The sequence below is a fragment of the Mchenga conophoros genome, linkage group LG7, assembly GCF_057382185.1.
Source record: "Mchenga conophoros isolate Kocher_MC1m ecotype Shallow Benthic linkage group LG7, M_conophoros_male_GT1.1, whole genome shotgun sequence".
Classification (NCBI taxonomy): domain Eukaryota; kingdom Metazoa; phylum Chordata; class Actinopteri; order Cichliformes; family Cichlidae; genus Mchenga; species Mchenga conophoros.
Window position 1 is genome coordinate 59532234 of NC_140532.1, and position 21139 is coordinate 59553372.

Genomic DNA, 21139 nt, shown 5'->3' on the forward strand with positions numbered 1-21139 from the left:
ATTGCATTTTCTTGCACATTTTCTCTTCACTGTGCTCCAGGTATCACAAAGAACTGATCAAACCTACGTACCTAACATTTTGGCTCCAGTCACCACGAGCGCTAGAGAGTGATTAAAAAGTGGAGGTTAAACCTGTGACATGAGGCAGACTGCTGAGAAGAAATAATTGCATTCCTTTCCGAGGAGTAATCACAGATTGACTGGACTAATTCCACACCACTCATGGGTTTAGTATTGGTATTGGGCTGAATTCAGTGATGCAGGCTGATTTCATCAGAGGTGATGTATGCCGGTGTGCTGGGGGCTCTGAGCTTTGGCTCTTTATCCAAGCCTAATAGGCCAGATCAGCCTGTGAATCTGTCACCAGTCTTCTTGGATGATGGCTCCACTTAAGAACTAATCTCCCTCGGAACCTTGGGAAACTGGGAAATGACCCCGGAGCCAGCTTGCCGTGCTAACAAGATTTGGGAAAGCTGGTGGTGAGTGGAGGTCACATGCCCTTGTTTCCTCCAAGGTTCCCAGATGCCAGGACTTCCTGTTGGGTCAACCAGGTTGTAGGGTTATATTCTGAACGAGCAGTTGAAACATATACTGGGGTGGCTCTGAGCTGAATTCTCCAAATGATCCATTGGTTCTTCCCTTATCACATCCTACTAGTATCCAGCATGACACGCTGGCTGAAATCTAAACTCCTGCTCCTCCAGCTCTCCCAGCGTTTCAACAGCCACGTTCTATGTAAGCTTTCCTCCTGCGTGTTTAAGAAATATGCACCAAATCATCTGAATTACCCATCACATACACCTGGAAGCTATCAGAAAGCAGCCAGTGATGACGTCTAAAAATGTGCTGCCAAACCTTTGGTTAAAAATTTGAATCAGGCGATTTCTGATACTTTTATGTGCCCACTAGGATCCGTTACTAATTAATTTCCCATGTGTGTAGCTGGTGAGTCAAATCAGGGCCATGATTCTTCCTCACATCTTATAGCTGCTTTGTAGCATTTTCCCTGTTTGTGCTGTGTGCGTTCTTGCATCTGTAGCATTTCTCTGCTTGGAGCTTGTCCAGGCCTGTGATACCTAAGCTGTGAAAGGACCCCCATTAACACAGCTCCGCTCATTCATTATCTCCATGCCCAATCCTGGTGGCAGGCTCGTTAATTTTCAAAGGAATTTGTGAGATCAATTTCCTTTTCCTCAGTGTCTGAATCCCAAACACATGGGTTATGCATGCAAATCAACAAATTGCTTGTAGCTTCTGCCTCTCTCCTTTCTTACTCCCCCCCCTCCCAGAAAGCTGGCTTTAAACTCCGGGGTGCAATCTGTTACCCTGTGACTGCACCGCAGGAAATTGATTTGTGTTGCTTTTTCATTTTCATCCATGAAATTAAAAGTCAAGAAACTCAATTTCACAAGTGAAATAAAGTTACATATAAATTTTGGAAGGGATGAGTTCAAACAAAGTGGGTTTGGCTTTTGTACCCCTGAATCAATCCTGTGCATGAAATTTACAAGTTGATGCTCCCATGTTATTTCTGCTGGACATATGTAGGCCATTCAGAACTGTCTTCATGTTTACTTCCCCTTCCAGACCAGACAACCTACTAAATGAGGCACCGCAAACAAAAGCAGATAAAAGCATCAAAAAGAGGGAATGAGAGGGAAGACGGAAAAGGGGATACAATGGCGGCATGTTTAGAGAAAAGAACGTGCAAGAAAGCTTTCAAAGAAAAACGGTCATCTTCCATTGATCCTCTGCTCCAAGCAGAAAACACTAATGGAGAGGCCAGATCCATAGGCTACGTTCACACTGCAGGTCTTAGTCTTCCTCATCCACTCTGTTTCCAGACTTTCACTGTCTTTACCAGTCAAGGACATTTAGCCCTCACAAAGACCCCAACCTCCAGGATTCATTCTAAGATGCTCCCTAGCATAGATATTCCAGCCTTTTCTTTAATTCTGTCCACGCACACATACTGGCTGTTTGTTGTTGTGTGTATATATTCAGGTTACTGAATTGAGAAGCTCAACTTGACTTTTTTTTCTACATAACCAGTTATGCAGACAGACTGGAACACCACATTTAGCCCTTATTACGAACATATTATTAAGGTTAGTTAGGCATTTCACACTATTGCTGTTCAGTTAGAGCATATTTCATAGCGTACTACATTTTCTACTTTATTGCCAGGACCTTTAGAATAAGATATAGACTGAGAAAATATGTCATTTTTATTACACAAGGTAAAAACAAATGTAAAAAAAACCCCCATTTGTTTTCAAATAATTTGCACATTGAACGCTTTCTAAATAAGTCCTTTGGCAGATTAAATATTACTTCTTTTTATTTCGATTTTTTTTCTCCTTTTTTTTTTAACAAAATAAACCAAAACAAAGAGGAAAGTCTTGGGAAGATAACAACAACAACAATATGAAAGTGATCCATTGGATTAAGTTAAAAGACAGGTAAAAAGTTTCTGAGCAGCACCTGAAGGCAGCAGCAGCAGATCCACCCCTCCCTCCACCCGCTCTCCAGCCGGCCCACCTTGCTCAGTGGGCCCCTATGAGAGGCAAGCCCAGCATCCAAGTGACCTGCTCCTGTTTGCAGTCTACTTGCGAGCACCGCAGTATCGCGCAGTGAGTCTCCTGGCGGTCGGAGCATGGAGGAATTGGCCAGAGAGAGCATCAGTCTTCTGGCTTCAGCCTCGCCCAAGCCACCTCTGGACGTTGGGCCCCGGCTGGGCTCTGTGGGGGCCATTTTCATCATGCTTAAATCCGCTCTGGGTGCTGGGCTCCTCAACTTCCCCTGGGCCTTCGAGAGAGCCGGAGGAATCCACAGCGCTATCACCGTGGAGCTGGTGGGTATTTATTCATTTTAGAAAGACATATTATACAAAAATTCACACTTTGAATTTTTTTCCCCCTGCATCACTGAGTCCTGTCTAATACACAAAATTACCTTTTTTTAAAAAGATTATTTATCAGCAATAACAGTTTTATATTTATTGATTCTGGGAGGTTTTTGAGTGGAAGTGATACATCTTATCTCCTTTAAACTGGGGCCCTCTGAGATTAATTAAAAACACTGTGATCTTCTCCACATGGCAGGAGAGGCCATGTTAGACTTGACCTCAGGACTTTAAAATTCACTTTATTCTTATCTCAATACAAATGTTCTCCTCACTTGGCCTCTATAGTGGTCCAAAAGTTTGTAAAGAAATCCCCACAAAGTCTTTTTCTTGTTAATGTGCAGACTCTAAAACTGTAATTTTGGCAATTTGTTTAGCAAAGCAACTCCACAGAGCAAAGATTGTTCAAGACTTATATTTTTTTTCTTGTTTTACCCTCTCTGGATACTCTCTGCACTCATAAAACTCAGTGAAGATTTTAAACATATTTAAAGCTGCAGCCATTCATTCTTGGCCACTAAGGGGCAGAAAAAAGACAAATATACAGGTGTCACAATACTCACACTTAAAATTTAACATGTGTTAGTATTCAGTGAACTTTTTGCATGTAATTATATGTGACTAACAAAATTCCAATATTTGCTCTACTTTTAGCTCTAGTTTGGTCTTTAACTAATGATAGATGAATGAATCCGGCCCACTGGACAGCTTTAGAAAATATAAAGAAGTGCATAGATTTCAAACTTTCACCTGTATTTTATTTTTTATTACTCAATTAAATAACAGGAAAGTTCCTGTTTTTCTGTTATTAGTCAGTCCATTGCAAAAACGTCATATTTTATAATTACAGGACAGTCTGAGCAATGAACTAACTTTTTCTGTAATTTTACACATTTATCATGTAGTCTCATTGGATCAAAGTGGGCTGTATATGGACCACTATGTGTATAGAGTTTGACATCCCTGCTGTGGATCATTTCCCCTTCATACATGGTAATGATGGTTGAACTGAACTGTTAAAATCAAATCCCCCATTTGGATACTGTTGAGGCTTAAAGTTAAGAGTGTGCACAGGCACAGTCACCTGCAGCTGGTAGCACTGTTTATAGACTGACTGAAGACTTTATCAGATACATCGTGTTAGGACGGAGCTGGAGTCCTTTTTGCTTTGCGAAGTGTCTAAATTCTTTGTGGCATAAATTCAACAAGGTGCTGGAAACATACCTCACAGGTTTTGGTCCACATTTACATGATCGATCATGCAGTTGTTGTACACTTGTCATTTGCATTGGGTTCGGGTGACTATGGAAGTCTTTAGATTACAGTGAATATTCTGTCATGTTCAAGAAACCAGTTTCGGTTCATCTGAGTTTTGTGATATCGCGCGCTGTCCTGCTAGAAGCAGCCATCACAAGATGGGTACACAGCAGTTATAAAGGGATGGACATCAGGCAACAGTACTCAGGTAGGCTGTGGCATTTAAATTGATGGTCATCTGGTACTAAGAAGCCAAAGGTGTGTCAAGAAAATATCCCTCACACCATTACAGCACCACCACCAGCCTGAACAGCGCATGATGGAGCCATGCTTTGATGTTGTTTATGCCAAATTCTGACTCTACCTTTCAAATGTTGCAGCAGAAATCAAGACTCATCAGACCAGGCAATATTTTCTGAGTCTGCTGATGCCCAGTTTTGGTGAGCCCAGAACAGGAAAACTGTAGCCTCAGTTCCCTGTTGTCAAAGGAGCTTGCAAAGAAAAGCGTCTGGACTTCTTTAAGTTACTTGAAGACGTTTCACCTCTCATCCGAGAAGCTCCTTCAGTTCTAAGGTCAAATGGTGGAGAGTCCCAGATATCATATATCAGTTTCCTGTTCTTACCTGACAAGAATGAGACCTGGTCTGGTCTTCTGCTTCCAGGTTTAACATTTTATGAATTCAAAGATGCTCTCCTGCATAGAAGACAAGTGGTCATTTGAATTACTGTTTCCATCCTATCAACTTGAAACAGTCTGGTCATTCTGTTCTGACTTCTCATATCAAGACTTGGTGCTTACTGGATATTTTTTCTTTTTCAGACTGTTCTATATAAACTCTGGAGATGATTGAGTGGAAAACTCCCAGTAGATCAGCATAATCCAGTATCCAAATACTAATCCAGCCTCTCTGGCACTAACAACCATGTATTTACAGCCACTTAAATCACCTTTCTTCCATATTCTGATTTCTCAGTTTGACCATGAACAGGTCATCTTGACAATGTCACCATTACATGTCTAAGTGCATTATTGAGTTGCTGTGACACCCAGTGCATTTCTTAGTTTTCCATGGGGTCATTCATTAAATACATTTGTCACACTGCCAATAAATTACATGCATCCACGCAGGCATTTAGTAATTGTATTAGTTTCACTTATGTTATCCATCAGCAGAGTATGCAATACATTTAAAAATAGACACGAGGACCTGATCAGAAGTTAGTGAAACACTGATGTTTCCCAAACGTGCACGGGCAAAAAGAAAACTTTAATGTTTCCTGATGATCTTTTATTTACCAAGCACTTTTGGACTCAGGACCTAGAGCTGCACGTGAACAAAGGGTATTCAGTTTGACTGAATTTAGGCTTTTGTCATTTAAATGTATTGAGCAGAACACAGTCAAAATAACACTTGGAAGTTGATTTAACATTGTCTTATTGTCTTGGTTTTCTTCACCTGCTCAGGTTTCCCTCGTGTTCCTGATTAGTGGCCTGATTATCCTGGGCTATTCCTCGTCCATTAGTGGCCAATGCACCTACCAGGCGGTGGTGAAGAAGATATGTGGGCATGTCATTGGCCAACTGTGTGAGATCTGTTTTGTCTTCAACCTCTTCATGATTTCTGTGGCCTTTCTGGTCATAGTGGATGACCAGCTGGAAAAGTGTGAGTTAATGTTCACTTTTATTTTTCAATCTTTCATCATTTCCTAAATTTACTATTTTTAAAAAAAATCATTTTCCTGTTATCCAACATTGTTTGCCAGCAGGAGCTATTCAGAGTGTGTTGAATACTGTATTTAGTTCGAACTCTCAGTGTTGTGTTGTGTTGTGTTTGAATGGATAAATGCAGACACAGTGGTACAGAAATGCATCTGTTGGCTCTGTGTTGCAGCAACATGAAACCACTGCAGCTCGTTGCAGGTTTGATTCGACACATTTCTGGTGGATTTTAATGTCAGTTGTTCAGCAAATGTCAAATGTCACAGTTGTGAACTAGAGATTTATAAATACGATTGAACTGTGTTGAGTGACAGATTTGTTTTATGTTACTAATAAAAATGAAACATGGGGGATCAGTTTGCTTTTGGAGGCAGCCTCAAGTGGCTGGAAGAGGAAGTGCAGACTTTTGTACTGCATTGTTACATTAATTTTACAGCCCTGATATTGCCTCTTTCATACAGTTCAGTTTGATACTTCAAAGAAGTGAGCATGCACTAAATGTCAGTTAGAAGAGTGAAAATAATTCAGAGAGTGATGCAAATAGACAGTACATGCATAAATGTTCAACAGTGTATTTCAAAACCACAGAGCAACTGCAGTTTTGGCAGCCTTGCTCAGCTCGTGTCATCTCTAAAATGAAATGCAGATTTAAAGTGATTAAATGATAGGATCCTATTGTATATAATCTTTCTGTCCAGATTACAGGCACTGAAATAGATTCATAATTCATATCCTCTAAAATACAGCTTTCTTGAAGGGCCAGTGGGAAAAATATATAAATCTGTACACTTGGTTTATAAAATCCATCCATCTGTAGTTTATGGAGCCACAGATTCATAGTTTGTAAATGGATTTCTAGACATATTTTACTTTTTTAGAAAAAAGGAAAGCGATTGAAGCACAAGAATGTGTTTTTGATTTATGTTTTTGGGCACATTTACCACTGTGATCTGTTTTGAATTGGACTTTTCAGCACTTTCATTTAGCAACATCTTTTTTCAAGTTTATTTTTTTAAAACCAAACTGAGATATGCAAGCAGGGAAATTGGTAGAAGCAGATTGCTGTTCATGAATTAGACAGCAGTTTTATTTGCATTTTCTCTGTTTTAAAAAAAAAATGCATTTAACTTTCACATCTGTGATATATGTGTGTTGTTACGTCGCTGTTTTGTGTCTGTCAGTGAGCGACTCCCTGCATGAGCTGGTAACTAATCTTCCGGAGTCAGAGATGCCAGAACACTTCTACATGGACCGGCGCTTCGCTTTGGTGCTGCTCTGTTTCTTCCTCATCCTGCCATTATCCATCTCCAAAGAGATCAGCATTCAGAAATACATCAGGTCAGGTGTTACATGTGGTGGCACTTATAGTAGTTATTATTATTTTTTAAATTAGGTGATAATGACAGCTAATGGACGGTTCAAATTTATCATTCATATTTCCTGCTGCACCCAGCTGTATCCAAAAGATTTTAGTCACAATGCCTGAACTACCCACTGAAAAATACTTGATTTCTTTATGATTATTTGTGTGAGACTTTTCATTCACAGTTTCTTTTTTGATTATTTCAAAAACTTCACTGTGCTGCCACCCAAAGGCCAAACTGTCAAATTAGGAAAAATGATCACGATATAGGAAACCAATAAGTAATGAGGAGATTAATGTTATCAAGATTGATGACCTTTTACCTGCTGGCAGCCTTCATGACAACTTTAACATCTTGGCTCAGCATACAGTTTCATATTTACTGTAATATTAATACAAAATCCTATTACAAGCGCCCTTCTAATATCACCATTCACAGGCCATAAGCTGTTGTGTAAGTTATAGTCAGTTGCAGACCTAATTTTGAGGTTTCTGTGTGGTGGGTGAAGTATAAAGGTTGTTTCTCAGGAGTAGCATAGCCTGCAAAACTGGTGTTCAGATTTGTTAAAGTGTTTTGGAGGTGTGCTTACTCAGCTTTACGGTGCCGCAGCGTTTCTTTTCTTAAAGAAGAGGATTATGATCCTCATTTATTCAGAGCATACAGGTCAAGCATGTCTCTATATGGATAAATGAGTAGAGAACATGACCCTGGTCAGCCTCAAGTAAGCCTCTCATTCATTTTATGTTGGACTGAATGTTTCAGTCTGATTTCTGTCTGAAGCAGGCTTTTTGTCTCCATCCTCTCACAGTGTTCTGGGTACTTTGGCTGCGACCTACCTGACCACAGCCATCATCATCAAATACCATACCATGCCTTCTGTTCTGGTTCACAACAGCCCTCTCCACACCAATGGGTACGTACGTTTGTGTGTGAGGGCTACAAATAATGGGTTCCAGGGCTCCAAACAATCTGCTTGCTTCACTGGTCACAACAGTAAGTGAAGTGAGGTTCAGACTGGTCTTCGGACAGACTGGCAGCATCGAGAGTGCAGTGAATTATCAATGCTGTGGTTGATTCGCTTGTTTTCAGTTCTCCAGCTCAATGCTTGGTTTTTTATTTTTATTTTTAGAACTGTGCTGATTCACTCTTAGATAATATTTAGTGTAAACAATTTTAAATCCTTCACATATAATGCAAATGCATTATCCACTACACCATGGAACCACTTTTGTTAAAAAAAAGAAAGAAAGTAACAAAGTGAAAAAGAAAAATAGGTGTCATTAAACGTGATTTATTACACAAAACTACTAAAGTAAAGATGAACACAGGGAAGCTCTTTTCTTCACGGTCTCCAAGGCCAAAAACAACAAACAAAACAAAACAAACTAAGAAAACACATCAAGAACTCTCGAGCCAAAAACAGAATACAGTGGCTGAGCTCCCTGTCCAGCTAAAAACAGGAGAAAACAATTGAAACAAAAATGGCAGAGCACCCCTACCTGCTTCCACTGTGATTAACTATTAACACTGTAAAGGCATACTTTTACTCACAACAAAGAAAGAAAGTCAAAGTTACACAGAGTTTAAATTCACACACAGCTGCCGCCTGCTGCCCAAACCACTGTAGCTCACAGTTCTGGCAAATGGGGGACGTGGAAGGGGCGTGGCGGTTTGAGATGGCAGTCGTGGCTGACGAGCTGCAACACACCTCAGCTCCAGCTCATGAGGCAGACCTGGAACACAGGAAAGGGAGAAAAAAACTCTCATTAAGGGAGAGCCACTAGAGGTGAGCGACCGTAGCAGGTAGCATGCTGGTTAACACCGCTGCCTCACAGCAAAAGGGTCCTGGGTTTTTCTGTGTGGAGTTTGCATGTTCTTTTTGGGTACTCTGGCCAAAGACATGCATTTAGTGAGGTTAGGTTAATTTAGTTGATCCTAAATTGGGCATAGGTGTGAATGGTGCAAATGACCTGTCCAGAGTGTAACCTACCGGCTCCACCGGTAACCTTGTTAAGGATGGATGAATGAAGTTTTATATTTATATATATATATATATATATATATATATATATATATATATATATATATATATATATATAAACTTCATCCATCCATGAAGCGTTGTTTTAAAGAAGAGTGGGATAGAAATCCTCCACAACAATGTGAGACACTAATTAAGTCATATGGAAAACAATCACTTCAAATTATTGCTGCCAATGGAGGTTCTTTTGAAAACGTTCCTCTTCACAGAACTATGCAGACACATTTTTGATACTGGCACCCAACACCAGGGGGTGCTGCAGAAAGGGGTTTCTTGACTGTTAGGTAGGCATCAGCAGTCCTGTCTAGTTCTAATAAACATATTCTAACTCTTCTCTTAAATGCTCTTTTCAGTCTTGATGATGAAGTTTTCATCTTTTAGTTATCATCTATGTGTCGTAAATATACTTCATCACCAGAGCTAGTCCACATATTGAGGTTGCACCCAGGAAATATGGCTTTTGTAAAGCTTCCTCATAAATCTGTCTGAATTGAGGCCACTAGGACAGACGCAGTTGTCCACTTGAAGCCCTGTGTTGCTCTGTCTGGATCACTGACTTAACTCGGCAGCTCTTATCACCCATTTGCCTGTGATTGACAGAGTAACTCTAGAGTGAAGAGTCTCTAAATGCCATGGCATTATCAGCGGTGCCTCAATAATAGACTAATTCTTCTTCCGGTGGCATTTGTGAATCCATGAAAATGACTCTTGTGTTTCCTCCTTAAGGATGAACTCCTGGGCCGCCATGTTCAGTGTCATCCCGACCATCTGCTTTGGTTTCCAAGTGAGTGCAGCAATTTAAAATATGTTGATGTTTATGTTCATCTAAAACTTGGATAACATGTGTTTGCATCGTCGTGCTGCCTTAAGGCTGGAGGCCAGTGCAAGCACAGCTGTCTGTGGAGGAGTACGTAATGTATCAGCAGGAAAAACTGCTTGGAAGTGTATATATGTGGCTAAATATGCAAGTAATTTCTAAGCAGGTAATGAGCCACGTCTTCATAATGTTTCACCTGAACGTCTTTTAGTCATACTGCAGATATTTTGGACTTCAGTATTTATAAAGGCTTTAGATATGTGGCTCTGATGTCTCTGCCCCCAAAACCATTGAGATAAATGGTAAAAAGCATGACTCATTTGCCTCTGCAAAACGATTAGGACATTTACAAAAATAATAAATAATAAGACAGGAAATTAAAAACAAAAGGTATAAAGGTAACAAAGTGGAAATACATTGGCAAATAAATGATCTCGCTGTACTGGAAAGATAGCAAACAAACACCAGGTCATGTGTTCTGTGTTAGTTTCTGTTTCAGCTTTTTTTTTTTTGGGGGGGGGGGGTTAAGTACAGCGTTTTGTTGTTTTGCAGGAGAATTTGAATTGTTTGCCTGAGATAATAACAGTGGAGGAATTAATTTAATTTTTTAGCCAAATTTCTTGAGATAAGGTTAAAGTTTGCTCTTAATGTGAGTGGGAAAAAAATCTGAAGTACTGCTCTTACAATCAAAAAGCTTGATAAATGGCTCAATGGTTTTAATTTAGCTGACATTTGTAGATGTATACAAACCAACGTAATGGGAGAGAATGCGTTTAGATGACATGTGATAATTTGCTGTAATTTAAAATATGGGTCTTATGTTTGTAAATGATACAGACACAGCTGCCATGTCACTTTCAGAAAATAACAAGAAAAGTGTTGTTTTGTTCTTGTGCTTTTAAGGCTGAGGACACTGAGACTGAGGCAGCCGGGGCTATTAAAGGCATTAGGTCCATATGTTTTGGAGCAATAACAATTTTTGTAATTTTGACTCTTTATACCAACATAGTGGATCATAGTCTCCAATCAAGAAACATCAATATGAATACAGAGGGTTTACAGCAAGATGCAAAGCAATTGTTTGCATCTTGCTGTAGAACACGAAGGGCAGATTAGATTTTGCCAGAAAACATCTGAAACAGGTGGCACAGCTAAAAAAATAGAATTATTTAAAATTTTATTTAAAATAAAACCCAGTTTGCCTTCTATTGGAACAATGGAAAGAGAAAAGTATTAAGAAGGAAAGAAACAGCTCATGATCTGAACAATATAAGATTATCTATCAAACATGGTGGAAGGAATGTTATGGCATGGGTATGGATGGCTGCTAGTGGAACCAGGCCACTAGTGTTTTTAGAAGTTAGATGAAGTGTGAAGTGGAAAAAGACTATACTGATTGCTCAGATCAGCCAAATGCTGCAACACAGATTAGATGGCTTTTCACAGAGCAAATGATTCAAAGCATATCTTAGGACTTTGACGACTTGGGTGGTAGATTTAAAGGGTAGTGCAAAATCAACCCAAGTTTCTCAGGACAAAGAATTTAGACCAGAACATTTTGTTCAATTACTGAACAGAAAACTGAAGGCAGAGAGCCACAAAATGAGCAGCAACTAAGGGCAGCTGCATTAGAGGCCACCGACAGTATCTCAAGAGAGGAAATACAGCATTTAATGATGTCCATGGGTTCTCGACTTCAGGCACACATTGACTGCAAAGGACCTTCAAGCATTAAAAACAATCCCTATTTGAAATTATGTGTCCAATCACTTTTGTGCCTCTGAAGATGGGAGACTGTGTATAAAAATGACTGCAATTCCTAAATAGTTGAAAATTATTGTTAAACCCCTTGAATTAAAGCGGAAAGTTTGCAGCTCAGTTACACAGATTGTTTCATTTAAAATCAACTGTTTTGGTGAATGTAGGCAAAAAAATGTGCCATTGTCCAAAAACAGATGTGACTGTGTAAATGTTGAAGCAGTCATCCTGTAATTTTATCGTGTATGAAGCACCGTAGTTGCAGTTGGATAAGAATAGAAATCTTCCATGTCTTGATTCTTTCTTCCATAAAGTCTCAGGAATCAAAATAGAGCTTTATCGTTAAAAAATAATGCTAAACTATAGTTGGCATGGCCCTCACTCTTCCTGGACAGCCTCTCTGCATCACTGCTGCGGCCATCAGATAAAATTAAAATGCCAAAACAAGTCACATACTTTTACGTTCACACAGAAGCTGGCAAATCGGTTTATGACAGAGATTTGGGGAATCACAAGGTTACAGAAATAAACCAAAGCAAATCCATCTATATTTACACCAAAGGTGCTTGGAAAGTATAGGCGCCAAGGTCATGAGGTATGCAGCCTTACCATTTAGCCACTGGGGCGTATTACAAGCGAGAGGGCCAAGCTATGACAAAGTCTGAGATGCACGATGTTTGCTCAACACGTACCAAAAAGAAGCTTTAAAACTGCTGTCAGTGCTTTGTCAGTGCTCTTACTGCATCAGGCGGACGGGCAGGTGGAGGGTGTTAAATATCTCGACGCAAGCAGAAGTGAGGATGTGAGGATGCACATCTCAGCGTTATTGACTCAGTGCGTGCCAGATGTTTAGATTTTGGAATATAAAATGAAGCTACTGCAAGGGCTCCATTAGGTGGATCAGCTGTGTATAAAGCTGATATTTCCCTCAGGAAATGTTTATGTCTGATAATGTCTAGCTAAATTTAACATCAGCAAAACGTATAGATTATTTGGCTAAATACACTCTCACATCGTATCATTCACGTCCATTGTATTGGGCTGGAAACACAGAAGTCGTTTTGTGTGTTTTTTTGCTCTTTGATGTAATATAGAACTTTCTATGTAGCATATAATGGCTCATATTGGAGAGTGGGTGTTCTCACTTAATCTTTAAGGCTTCTCAGGAGAGTGTGTTTAACTTCAGTGTAAAGGTCAGCAAGCTGCCGCTCACTGTGCTCCGTGGGAGCGCCGCAGAGTGAGCTTTTCATATTTAATAGCAGGGCAGAGTGCATGGAAAAAAGATCATTCTGTCAGTCTCAAGCAGGACAGACTGATGTGTAACTTCCCAAGTTGCCAAGGTAACCCCTGAAGGCTGGTGGCGGGATCTAATAAAAGGAGGCGAAAGTGTGAGAGGATTGATGCATGTCCTCTCAAACAAACACATAGACACGCTCCCTCAGGGTGAGTGATTGCAGGGCAAAGGGTTGAATAGAGGGCTGATGAGATCCTGAGAGGAAGGGAGGGCAAGGAAAAAGGAAGCGAGATTTTACACTGCCCGGTGGCAGCTGGGATCAAGTAGGGACAAGAGTCTTTATCCTGAAATCTATGAAGGATTAATTCAGCCCTATTGTGCCACTGACACAGCCCGTGCACCTTCTTTTATTTCCTACCTCAGTTCGTCACACTGGCAGTAACATCAGACATAATAAGACCAGCCTGAACTATGAGATCCAAAGAGAGGAGAATAATCCGACGCAGACTGTTACAGAGACATGCAGTCTGACCAGCGACTATTCCCTGGTTGAAGCGTTTGGCTCAATGTGTCAGGGGATTGTCTGACTGTGGGCACTGTTACTGTTTCCTTCTATACTTAAAGTGTGATTGAATTTCACATCTTTGTGCTGGTTTCAGTGTCACGAGGCGTCCATCGCCATCTACAGCAGCCTGGAGAACCAGCGGCTCTCTCACTGGGTCTTCATCTCTGTGATCTCCATGATCTTCTGCTTCGTCATTTACTCCCTCACAGGTCAAATGACTTCCTCTGCTTCCTCTCTCCACAACCCACCCAAGTTATATTTCATATCTTATGTGTTATATACTCTTATACACGTTTTTTATTACTTGAATACTGATTTTATCTCACTAATGATGGACTTTATTTTAGTTTTGCAGTTACATACTATACAGCTATGCAGTTAATATACATTACATCCGATGAAATATGTAACTACTCATCAAATACTCCATTTTTGGTTCCTATGTATTGTACTAAACTCTTGTTGAGCCCAATGAAAAAAAAGAACTGCTTTAAATTTCAGTTTTATTTATACAGCGCCAAATCACAACAACAGTCGCCTCAAGCCGCTTTATATTGTAAGGTAGACCCTACAATAATACATACAGAGAAAAACTCAACAATCATATTTCCCCCTATTAGCAAGCACTTTGGCAACAGGGGGAAGGAAAAACTCCCTTTAACAGGAAGAAACCTCCGGCAGAACCAGGCTCAGGGAGTTGCAGCCATCTGAGGTGCTCTGAATGTGGCTCAGCTTGGCTGTAATTCTGGAAAGAAATTGTGATCACGTACAAGTTTTAACCTCATACGCATACACAAAAAATATGAACTGACAGTAATCCTCACTCTGCTCACAGAGGCCAACAGAGGGCAACTCTTTCGGTTGCAAAAAAGAAGTTGAGTTCTTTAGAAGGCGATGGGAAAATGACCAGAGTTGATGGCCTTTGTAAACACTTTTTAAAAGGTTGATTATCTTATCTGCTAGTTAGAAGCTCTTTTGAACATTCAATTAATTTTGTAATTTGTAGTTCTATGTATAATAAGAAAGACGATAGAGTAAGGGTAGGCCATAGGTTTTGACTACCTTTGTGACTGAATGGGAGGAGAATTTTCAGTTTATTTTGGGACAAAGTCAGCCTGCTTTTTAAGCCTTTTTTTTAAAACCTGTGACTCTGCAAAATCAACAGAATTTCAGTGACCACAAAGTTAATTTCAAAATAATCTTCAAAATAACTCCACAAATAGGCCTGTTTAGGCATTTTAAGGTGACTTCAGAGTTGCTTCTACAGGACAACCTTCATATTTCATTCAGGTTCACTCATTGTGACGCTGGGTTTCATAAAAAAAAGCTGGTGATGCCCCAAAACACTCAAGTCAAGGATTAAAACCATTACCTCATAAAGCAATGAGTTACATCAAGGTGGCTTTACCCAAGTTTTATATCTATTTTTTTTTTTTTTAAATAACTCGTGAAATGATTATAAATCATTGTTTGTGTGGCTGCAGATAAGCTGCAGTTGTTGGTAACTGTAAACCTTCACACTTCTCTGTTGCAGGAGTTTATGGGTTCCTGACATTTGGAAAGGACGCGAGGCCTGACATTTTAATGTCGTACACTAGCAGCGATGTCCTAATGCTGATCGCGAGGCTGCTGTTTAGCATCTCTATCATCACCATCTATCCCATCACCCTGCTGCTCGGCAGGTCAGCAACTCTTCAGTTGAATCTTGTTAACTTGGCTCACTTTTCCATTTAAATGAAGCGATTCTCAGTTAAAGCAAAGTTTCACATTTGAAAACTCTTACGTGAAGTGAGGGCAAAGACACAAACTGCGAGCACCTAAATCGTCTTCACAGGGTGCAATGTTTCAATTACAAAAGACAGTGTGTGGCTACGCATCTGTTTCTGCTCCTCAGATCAGTGATCCAGGACCTGCTGCTGAGCTGGCGACAGAGACGCAGCGGCGTGGTCACGGTAGACTTTGAAAGCCGCAGCCGCTACATGCTAACGGTCCTGTGGATAACCGCGACGCTGCTCATCGCTGTGTTTGTACCAGACATCAGCAAGGTCATCAGTGTGATCGGAGGGATCAGCGCATTTTTCATCTTTATCTTCCCAGGTAGCGCTCTTGGTTATTGATGCGTGTTATGACCAATGTTTCACGTGTGCTGTTGAAACTTTGTGTTTGTGTTTGAACAGGGCTCTGTTTGATGTTTGCCATGCAGTCAGAGCCGGTGTCCTGTAAGACCAGGTGAGGGAAAAACTTCATTTAAATGATAATGTAATGCAAATATACAGATGGAAGGTAATCCAAAGAAGAGACAAAGAATGAAGGAAGTTTGCATAATAAGCTGAAATGCCTGCATGGATGTTTGACTGGATCTTCACGCTTGCACTATATCTCAAGTTGTTTTCGTGTGACAACCATATCATTATGATCATTATTGTTCTTTTTCCTGCATTTGTTCTATTTCACTGTATGTGCCGCTCTCTGTACTCTCAACTGCCTCATGGGGATAAATAAAGTTATCGGAATCTGAAGCTAAAGTGATTAATTTAGCAAACATCTAGTCAGAAGCGATATAGACAACTCAGCTGACTAATTCATAAATCCATAATAATTTGGGATGACATCCGGTAAAATCAAGATGCAAATCAAGAGTTCTAACGCAGGACTGTCACAGTACCAGATTTTTATCATACATAAAATGATAATATTGCTATATCCATTGAGAATTTGATGTAAAAAGTACAAATCACACTTAACTTTTTATAATTTATTAACTCCCTGTTGCCTTTTGTAAGGCAAATAGTTGCTAAATTGATGATAACATAGAGAAACTAAACTGCAGTGACTCAGTTGGGGCAACTATAGACACACTTGAGAGTCAAGCTGCAGGGCAAACAGAACCTGTGTATTCAATGAAGTCCTTTCATTAGTGGGATTGTTAGAAATCAGTCTTTATTAAGTATTATCACAGCACTGCTCTCATAGGTTACATCATTATGCATCAGAAATTTGTCTAAGGAAGGCCAAAACTAGGCGTTTTTCTTTGTGCTCTCTGTGTCCCCTCATACTGTGTTTTAACACAGCTACAGTGTTTTCTACATTTATGGTGGGATTGATGCTCTCCATATTTCTTGTTGTTTTCTGTTGTCAGACAACTTATGAAATAGTGACTTAATAGGAGCAACTAAACTTAACTTGATGACCTGGAGACATTGAAGCTGCTGTTTTGATAAAATATTCATAGTATGATTAACATCCTCTGACACAGTTGCTGTAGATGATGATAGTCGTGTTTCCAATTTTTACACAAAATTTTTCGTGCAGAAAGCTGAAACTAAGAGAGATAAATGCATGAATATAATCCTCTAAGCGTGTATGGCTGGAATGTAAAGTTTCAGTTAAACTTTTAATCTTGTGGTTTCAACCTTTTAAGGAATTCTTTAATAGTAGTCGCAGGTCTCAGGATGTGAACCTGTCTGTCAGCTGGTTTGCTCATTCAGAGATTCCTCCTCAGAATAAATCAAATCCACAAGCTGTATCTGTGTCTAACTCAATTATGAACCCACCTATGTGTGGCTGGCACATGCATATTAAAAGGATGAAACTTTTGGAGAAACATTTTCAGATTTTTTGTTAATTGTAATGACCTCGCTCTGTTAATAATGGTGCGATAAGTTGGCAAAACTCTAAGGGCTACAGAACCATTAGTTGACTCCTAATTTTTCTCTCACTTGCACTGTAGCATCATAAGAAACAGTACAACCTACGGCACAGTCTGCAAGTAAAGCAAGACAAAAAGGGTAAAATGAAACGTGATGATTGGTTTATTTAGTGCCACGAGTAAAGGTCAGACTAAATTCAGTGCTGCTGCACCATCTGTTTCATTGAGTGAGTTAAGATTGGGTTGAAGGATGTTACTGAAAGTAAGTCCCATCATTTGTTGACCACTTGGTACCACTTGTTGTCCTCCAGAGTCATCTTCACGGTTTGGGGGGTGGTGATGCTCATCTGTGGAGCCTTCATATTTGGCCAGAGCACCACCATCGCTGTTATGCAGCTCCTCGGAAAGATCTGACTTTTCCACGTCCCTTGATGGTCCGAGCGTTTTTAGAAACAGACAGTGGGGAATAAACGTGAAATAACCGATGGTGAGTTATGGCTCTTTAACAGCACATGGAGATGACCCTGGATCAGTGAAGCAGCCTTTCAAAACTTGCAGCTTATGGTTTTTAAAGGACTGAAGCCAGCAATCATGTCTCCCTCCTCAAGTACAGGATGTTAGTTTCACTTGGGATAATTATTCCTACTTGCTATATGATTATCTATGTCCGTACCTCTTGCCTTGCTGACATGAAATCCTCAGGTATTTTCTATAGTTTGTGCTTACAGTCTTATAACACACTGCCACAATCAGTTTAACGCCCTAAATAAAACTCTACACTTAGTTTTATCTGTACAAAGCTTAGTATAGAGCTTTATCTTAATATTGTAGAGTGTTATAAAATGACACACGGCACCTTTTTCACATTTTCTTGAATAGATTCTACTTTAATTAAAGTAAAAATATTCTCAATAGTGCAACATAAATAATCAAGAGCCATTAAAACTTAAAAAATATTATCATGCAGGCCAAATGGGATGTGTTAATGAGACATTACCTTTTTTTTAAAAATGATAAATCTTTTTCATCATTTCCTGCTTGCCTGTTACTGCTGATATGTGGGTAGGCCTTTGGTGGAGCCATAAAAGACTGCCACAACAGTAGCTTGAGGTTGCAACATGAATTCAGGAGAGAGGATAATTTTATGTTTCTGTACGTGAATATTTGGTTTTTGTGTGTAAATAGGTCATTTTTTTAATGTCTTACAAAAAAAACCCTACATTTTGACATTTGTATTAATTACCAGTGTTTTGAATTTTCATGCATTTTTGATCAGTCTGTTATTTCCCCTCGTGTCTTTACCCCCTGCGTATCTGTGAGTTCTTGTTTCCCCTCGTGTTTTATTCCACGTTTCCCCAGCCCGACACGTCTGTGCTCTCCCTCGTGCTCCCTCTGTCTCTCTCCCTCTCCAGTCTGCGTCTCTGTGCACTTCCTGTTTTACTTTGATAGTCTCCCGTCAGTGTAAGTAGGGTCAGTGGTTCCCAAACGTTTTTTGCTAGGCCCCCCTTTGTTTTACAAGAAAAATATTTTGTTTTCAAACTCCATTGCATTTTATTTCACACCTCAAACATTTAGTAAACAATTAAGCAAATACAAGTAAACTGCAATAAATTACAAGTAATATTACAAGTAACTACTAACTCTGTTATGCTACGTCCATACCTACACGGGTATTTTTGAAAACGCAGCTGTTTCTATGCGTTTGGACCTTTCGTCTACATGTAAACGATGTTTCGAATCACCAAAAACTGAGATTTTTTAAAACTCCTTTTTTTGCGTTTACGTGTGGACGAGGAATACAGAGTTCGTCATGCAATGTCAAAGGCATGTGCCTTTTTCCACGTCACGCTGTGCACCATGTTATTGTTTACATGAGATTGCAGAATGGAAGATAGTAAGATTAACAGTATTTTGTCTCTATCTGCAGTTTTTACACGCTTACACATACACACGCAGTTACTGTCCCTCCATTTAGAAAGGCAGAGGCGTCACGGTGTGATTATTTTATGTGTAGTTGTTTTTTTCCTGTGTAATAATATTCAACATTGCTATCAATACATTTTTCAAAATGGGTTAAAAAACAAACAACTGTGGGATACCGTTTGTCCGCGATTTGAACCAAGGGAACAAATTGTGGCAGGATCAGCCTGATATTATTTGTATCCCGCTGTAACTTTGCTGTATAAAGAGCTAACATCTCCAAAATGTCAGGAGTAGTTAGTTATTACAAGAAGTGTTTGTGAACTAAAAATCAAGAATGTCGGATACTGCTTCTCCGTGATTTGAAGAGCCCAGCGCTGCTCCCGACACAGGGAAAACCAATTCTGCAGGGGAGACCTACCTTTGCACTTGTGCAGGTGAAGCCAAAGGGAAGATATGCTTCACCATATTTTCTAGTCTTTGGAAGGAAGTTGGTTTGGAAACATATTTGCCGATGCTTCATCTCCTGCTTTGCGTTTGCGTGGGCGCTCCATCAGAAACCTGTCCATTAAGCTAGCAGTGGCCAAGAGTTTTTCTTCTTCTTTTTTATCTTCATACCGCGCCCCCCCAGGGGGTGGGCCCCACACTTTGGGGACCTCTGGTGTAGGTCATGTTGTGTTTGGTCCTGGCCTTTCTAGTTGTGATTATTCGTGCTAGCTGCGCTCTTTGTGTGCTCTCACGTCCCTTGTTATCTTTCTGTGTGTTTATGCGTCTCCCTCAGTCCTTTGTCGCATCCTCCCTCTTGGCTGTGTTTCCCTGTGTGCCTCTCCGTATGATTAGTTATGAATTTCCCAGTTTAGTTTTGTATCACCTTTTCCCCCATTCAGCGAATAAAGCTGTATTTTGAGTTAAAGTCCTGTTTGCGTCTGGGTCCTATTCCTGCCTGCACACAGCCATTTCATGACATTAATTTTACTGGACAAAAGAAAAAGACAACTGAATAAAGCAAATTGTAAACTTATTTTACTTATTTATTTTCTGTTTGAATAGCAGCCTGCACTTTGAATCATTGGGGGTTACGCACAATATAAAAGCAATAACCTATCCAAAGCAATCACAAGGATGTTATGGGTTCAGCATCCAAAACTGTGAGCAAGGAAGAGTAAACCATCTCCTGCAGCCACTCACCAACTGGTAGAAGCATGCTCAGTTTTCCCCCCAGTGATCTACTGGTCTGCAGTTTTATTTTACTAATTTAATGGCTTACCTCATGAATATTTAACTTTATAATTAACTTGCTCAACAGCACTGCTGAATAGCTCTACAAGGTTTTGCGTCTGGTGTCCTGTTGGGATTCAGTTCAATTTAATTTTATTTATATAGTGCCAAATCACAACAGCAGTACATCAAGGTGCTTTAAACCCCCAAAAAATCAGACGACCCCCTTTAAGCAAGCACTTGGCAACAGTGGGAAGGAAAAATTCCCTTTTAACAGGAAGAAACCTTTCGGCAGGATCAGGATCAGGGAGGGGCGGCCGTGACTGGGGGGGCGGTAATGGGAGGAAGACAGTACAAAACGCACACTGTGGGAAAAAAGAGAGATAATGACTTGTGATTAAATGGTGTCTAAATACTACTTTGCACTGAGTTGAGAGTTGTACGTAGACATTGATGGACATTTTTGCTGATTAGCTAATGTAGTGCTATGCTTGTTCTGTATGATTGATGTATAACACCAGTGTTAAGTTTTTGTGTCCAACGTATTTCTGAGTAAAGCTATTCTGGAGCACATGCTAGGGAAACATTTACCACATTATAGGTTTCACACCAGATAAACCCATAATAATTTATTTTTTGTAGTGTGCATGCAGACTGAACATTACCATATTATGGCTCAAAGTTCAAATCA

The 21139-nt window shown here is 39.9% G+C and overlaps 1 protein-coding gene across 1 annotated transcript; it reads left to right on the forward strand.

Annotated features, from left to right (window-relative positions):
* Positions 1-2641: 2641 nt before the first annotated feature.
* slc38a8a (solute carrier family 38 member 8a) lies at positions 2642-18243 on the forward strand. The gene is made up of 10 exons (XM_085281282.1): positions 2642-2854; positions 5628-5826; positions 7064-7220; positions 8055-8159; positions 10014-10071; positions 13756-13870; positions 15196-15343; positions 15556-15758; positions 15839-15890; positions 17622-18243. Exons 1-10 carry the CDS (start codon positions 2657-2659, stop codon positions 17722-17724), a joined length of 1338 nt encoding a protein of 445 aa, XP_085137408.1. The 5' UTR covers positions 2642-2656; the 3' UTR covers positions 17725-18243.
* Positions 18244-21139: the final 2896 nt, after the last annotated feature.

Coding starts and splice junctions, on each gene's coding strand:
- slc38a8a (XM_085281282.1), top strand. CDS start 2,657: ATGGAGGAATTGGCCAGAGAGAGCATCAGTCTTCTGGCTTCAGCCTCG. Junction 15,344..15,555: donor ATCACCCTGCTGCTCGGCAG/GTCAGCAACTCT, acceptor TCTGCTCCTCAG/ATCAGTGATCCAGGACCTGC. Junction 15,891..17,621: donor CCGGTGTCCTGTAAGACCAG/GTGAGGGAAAAA, acceptor GTTGTCCTCCAG/AGTCATCTTCACGGTTTGGG.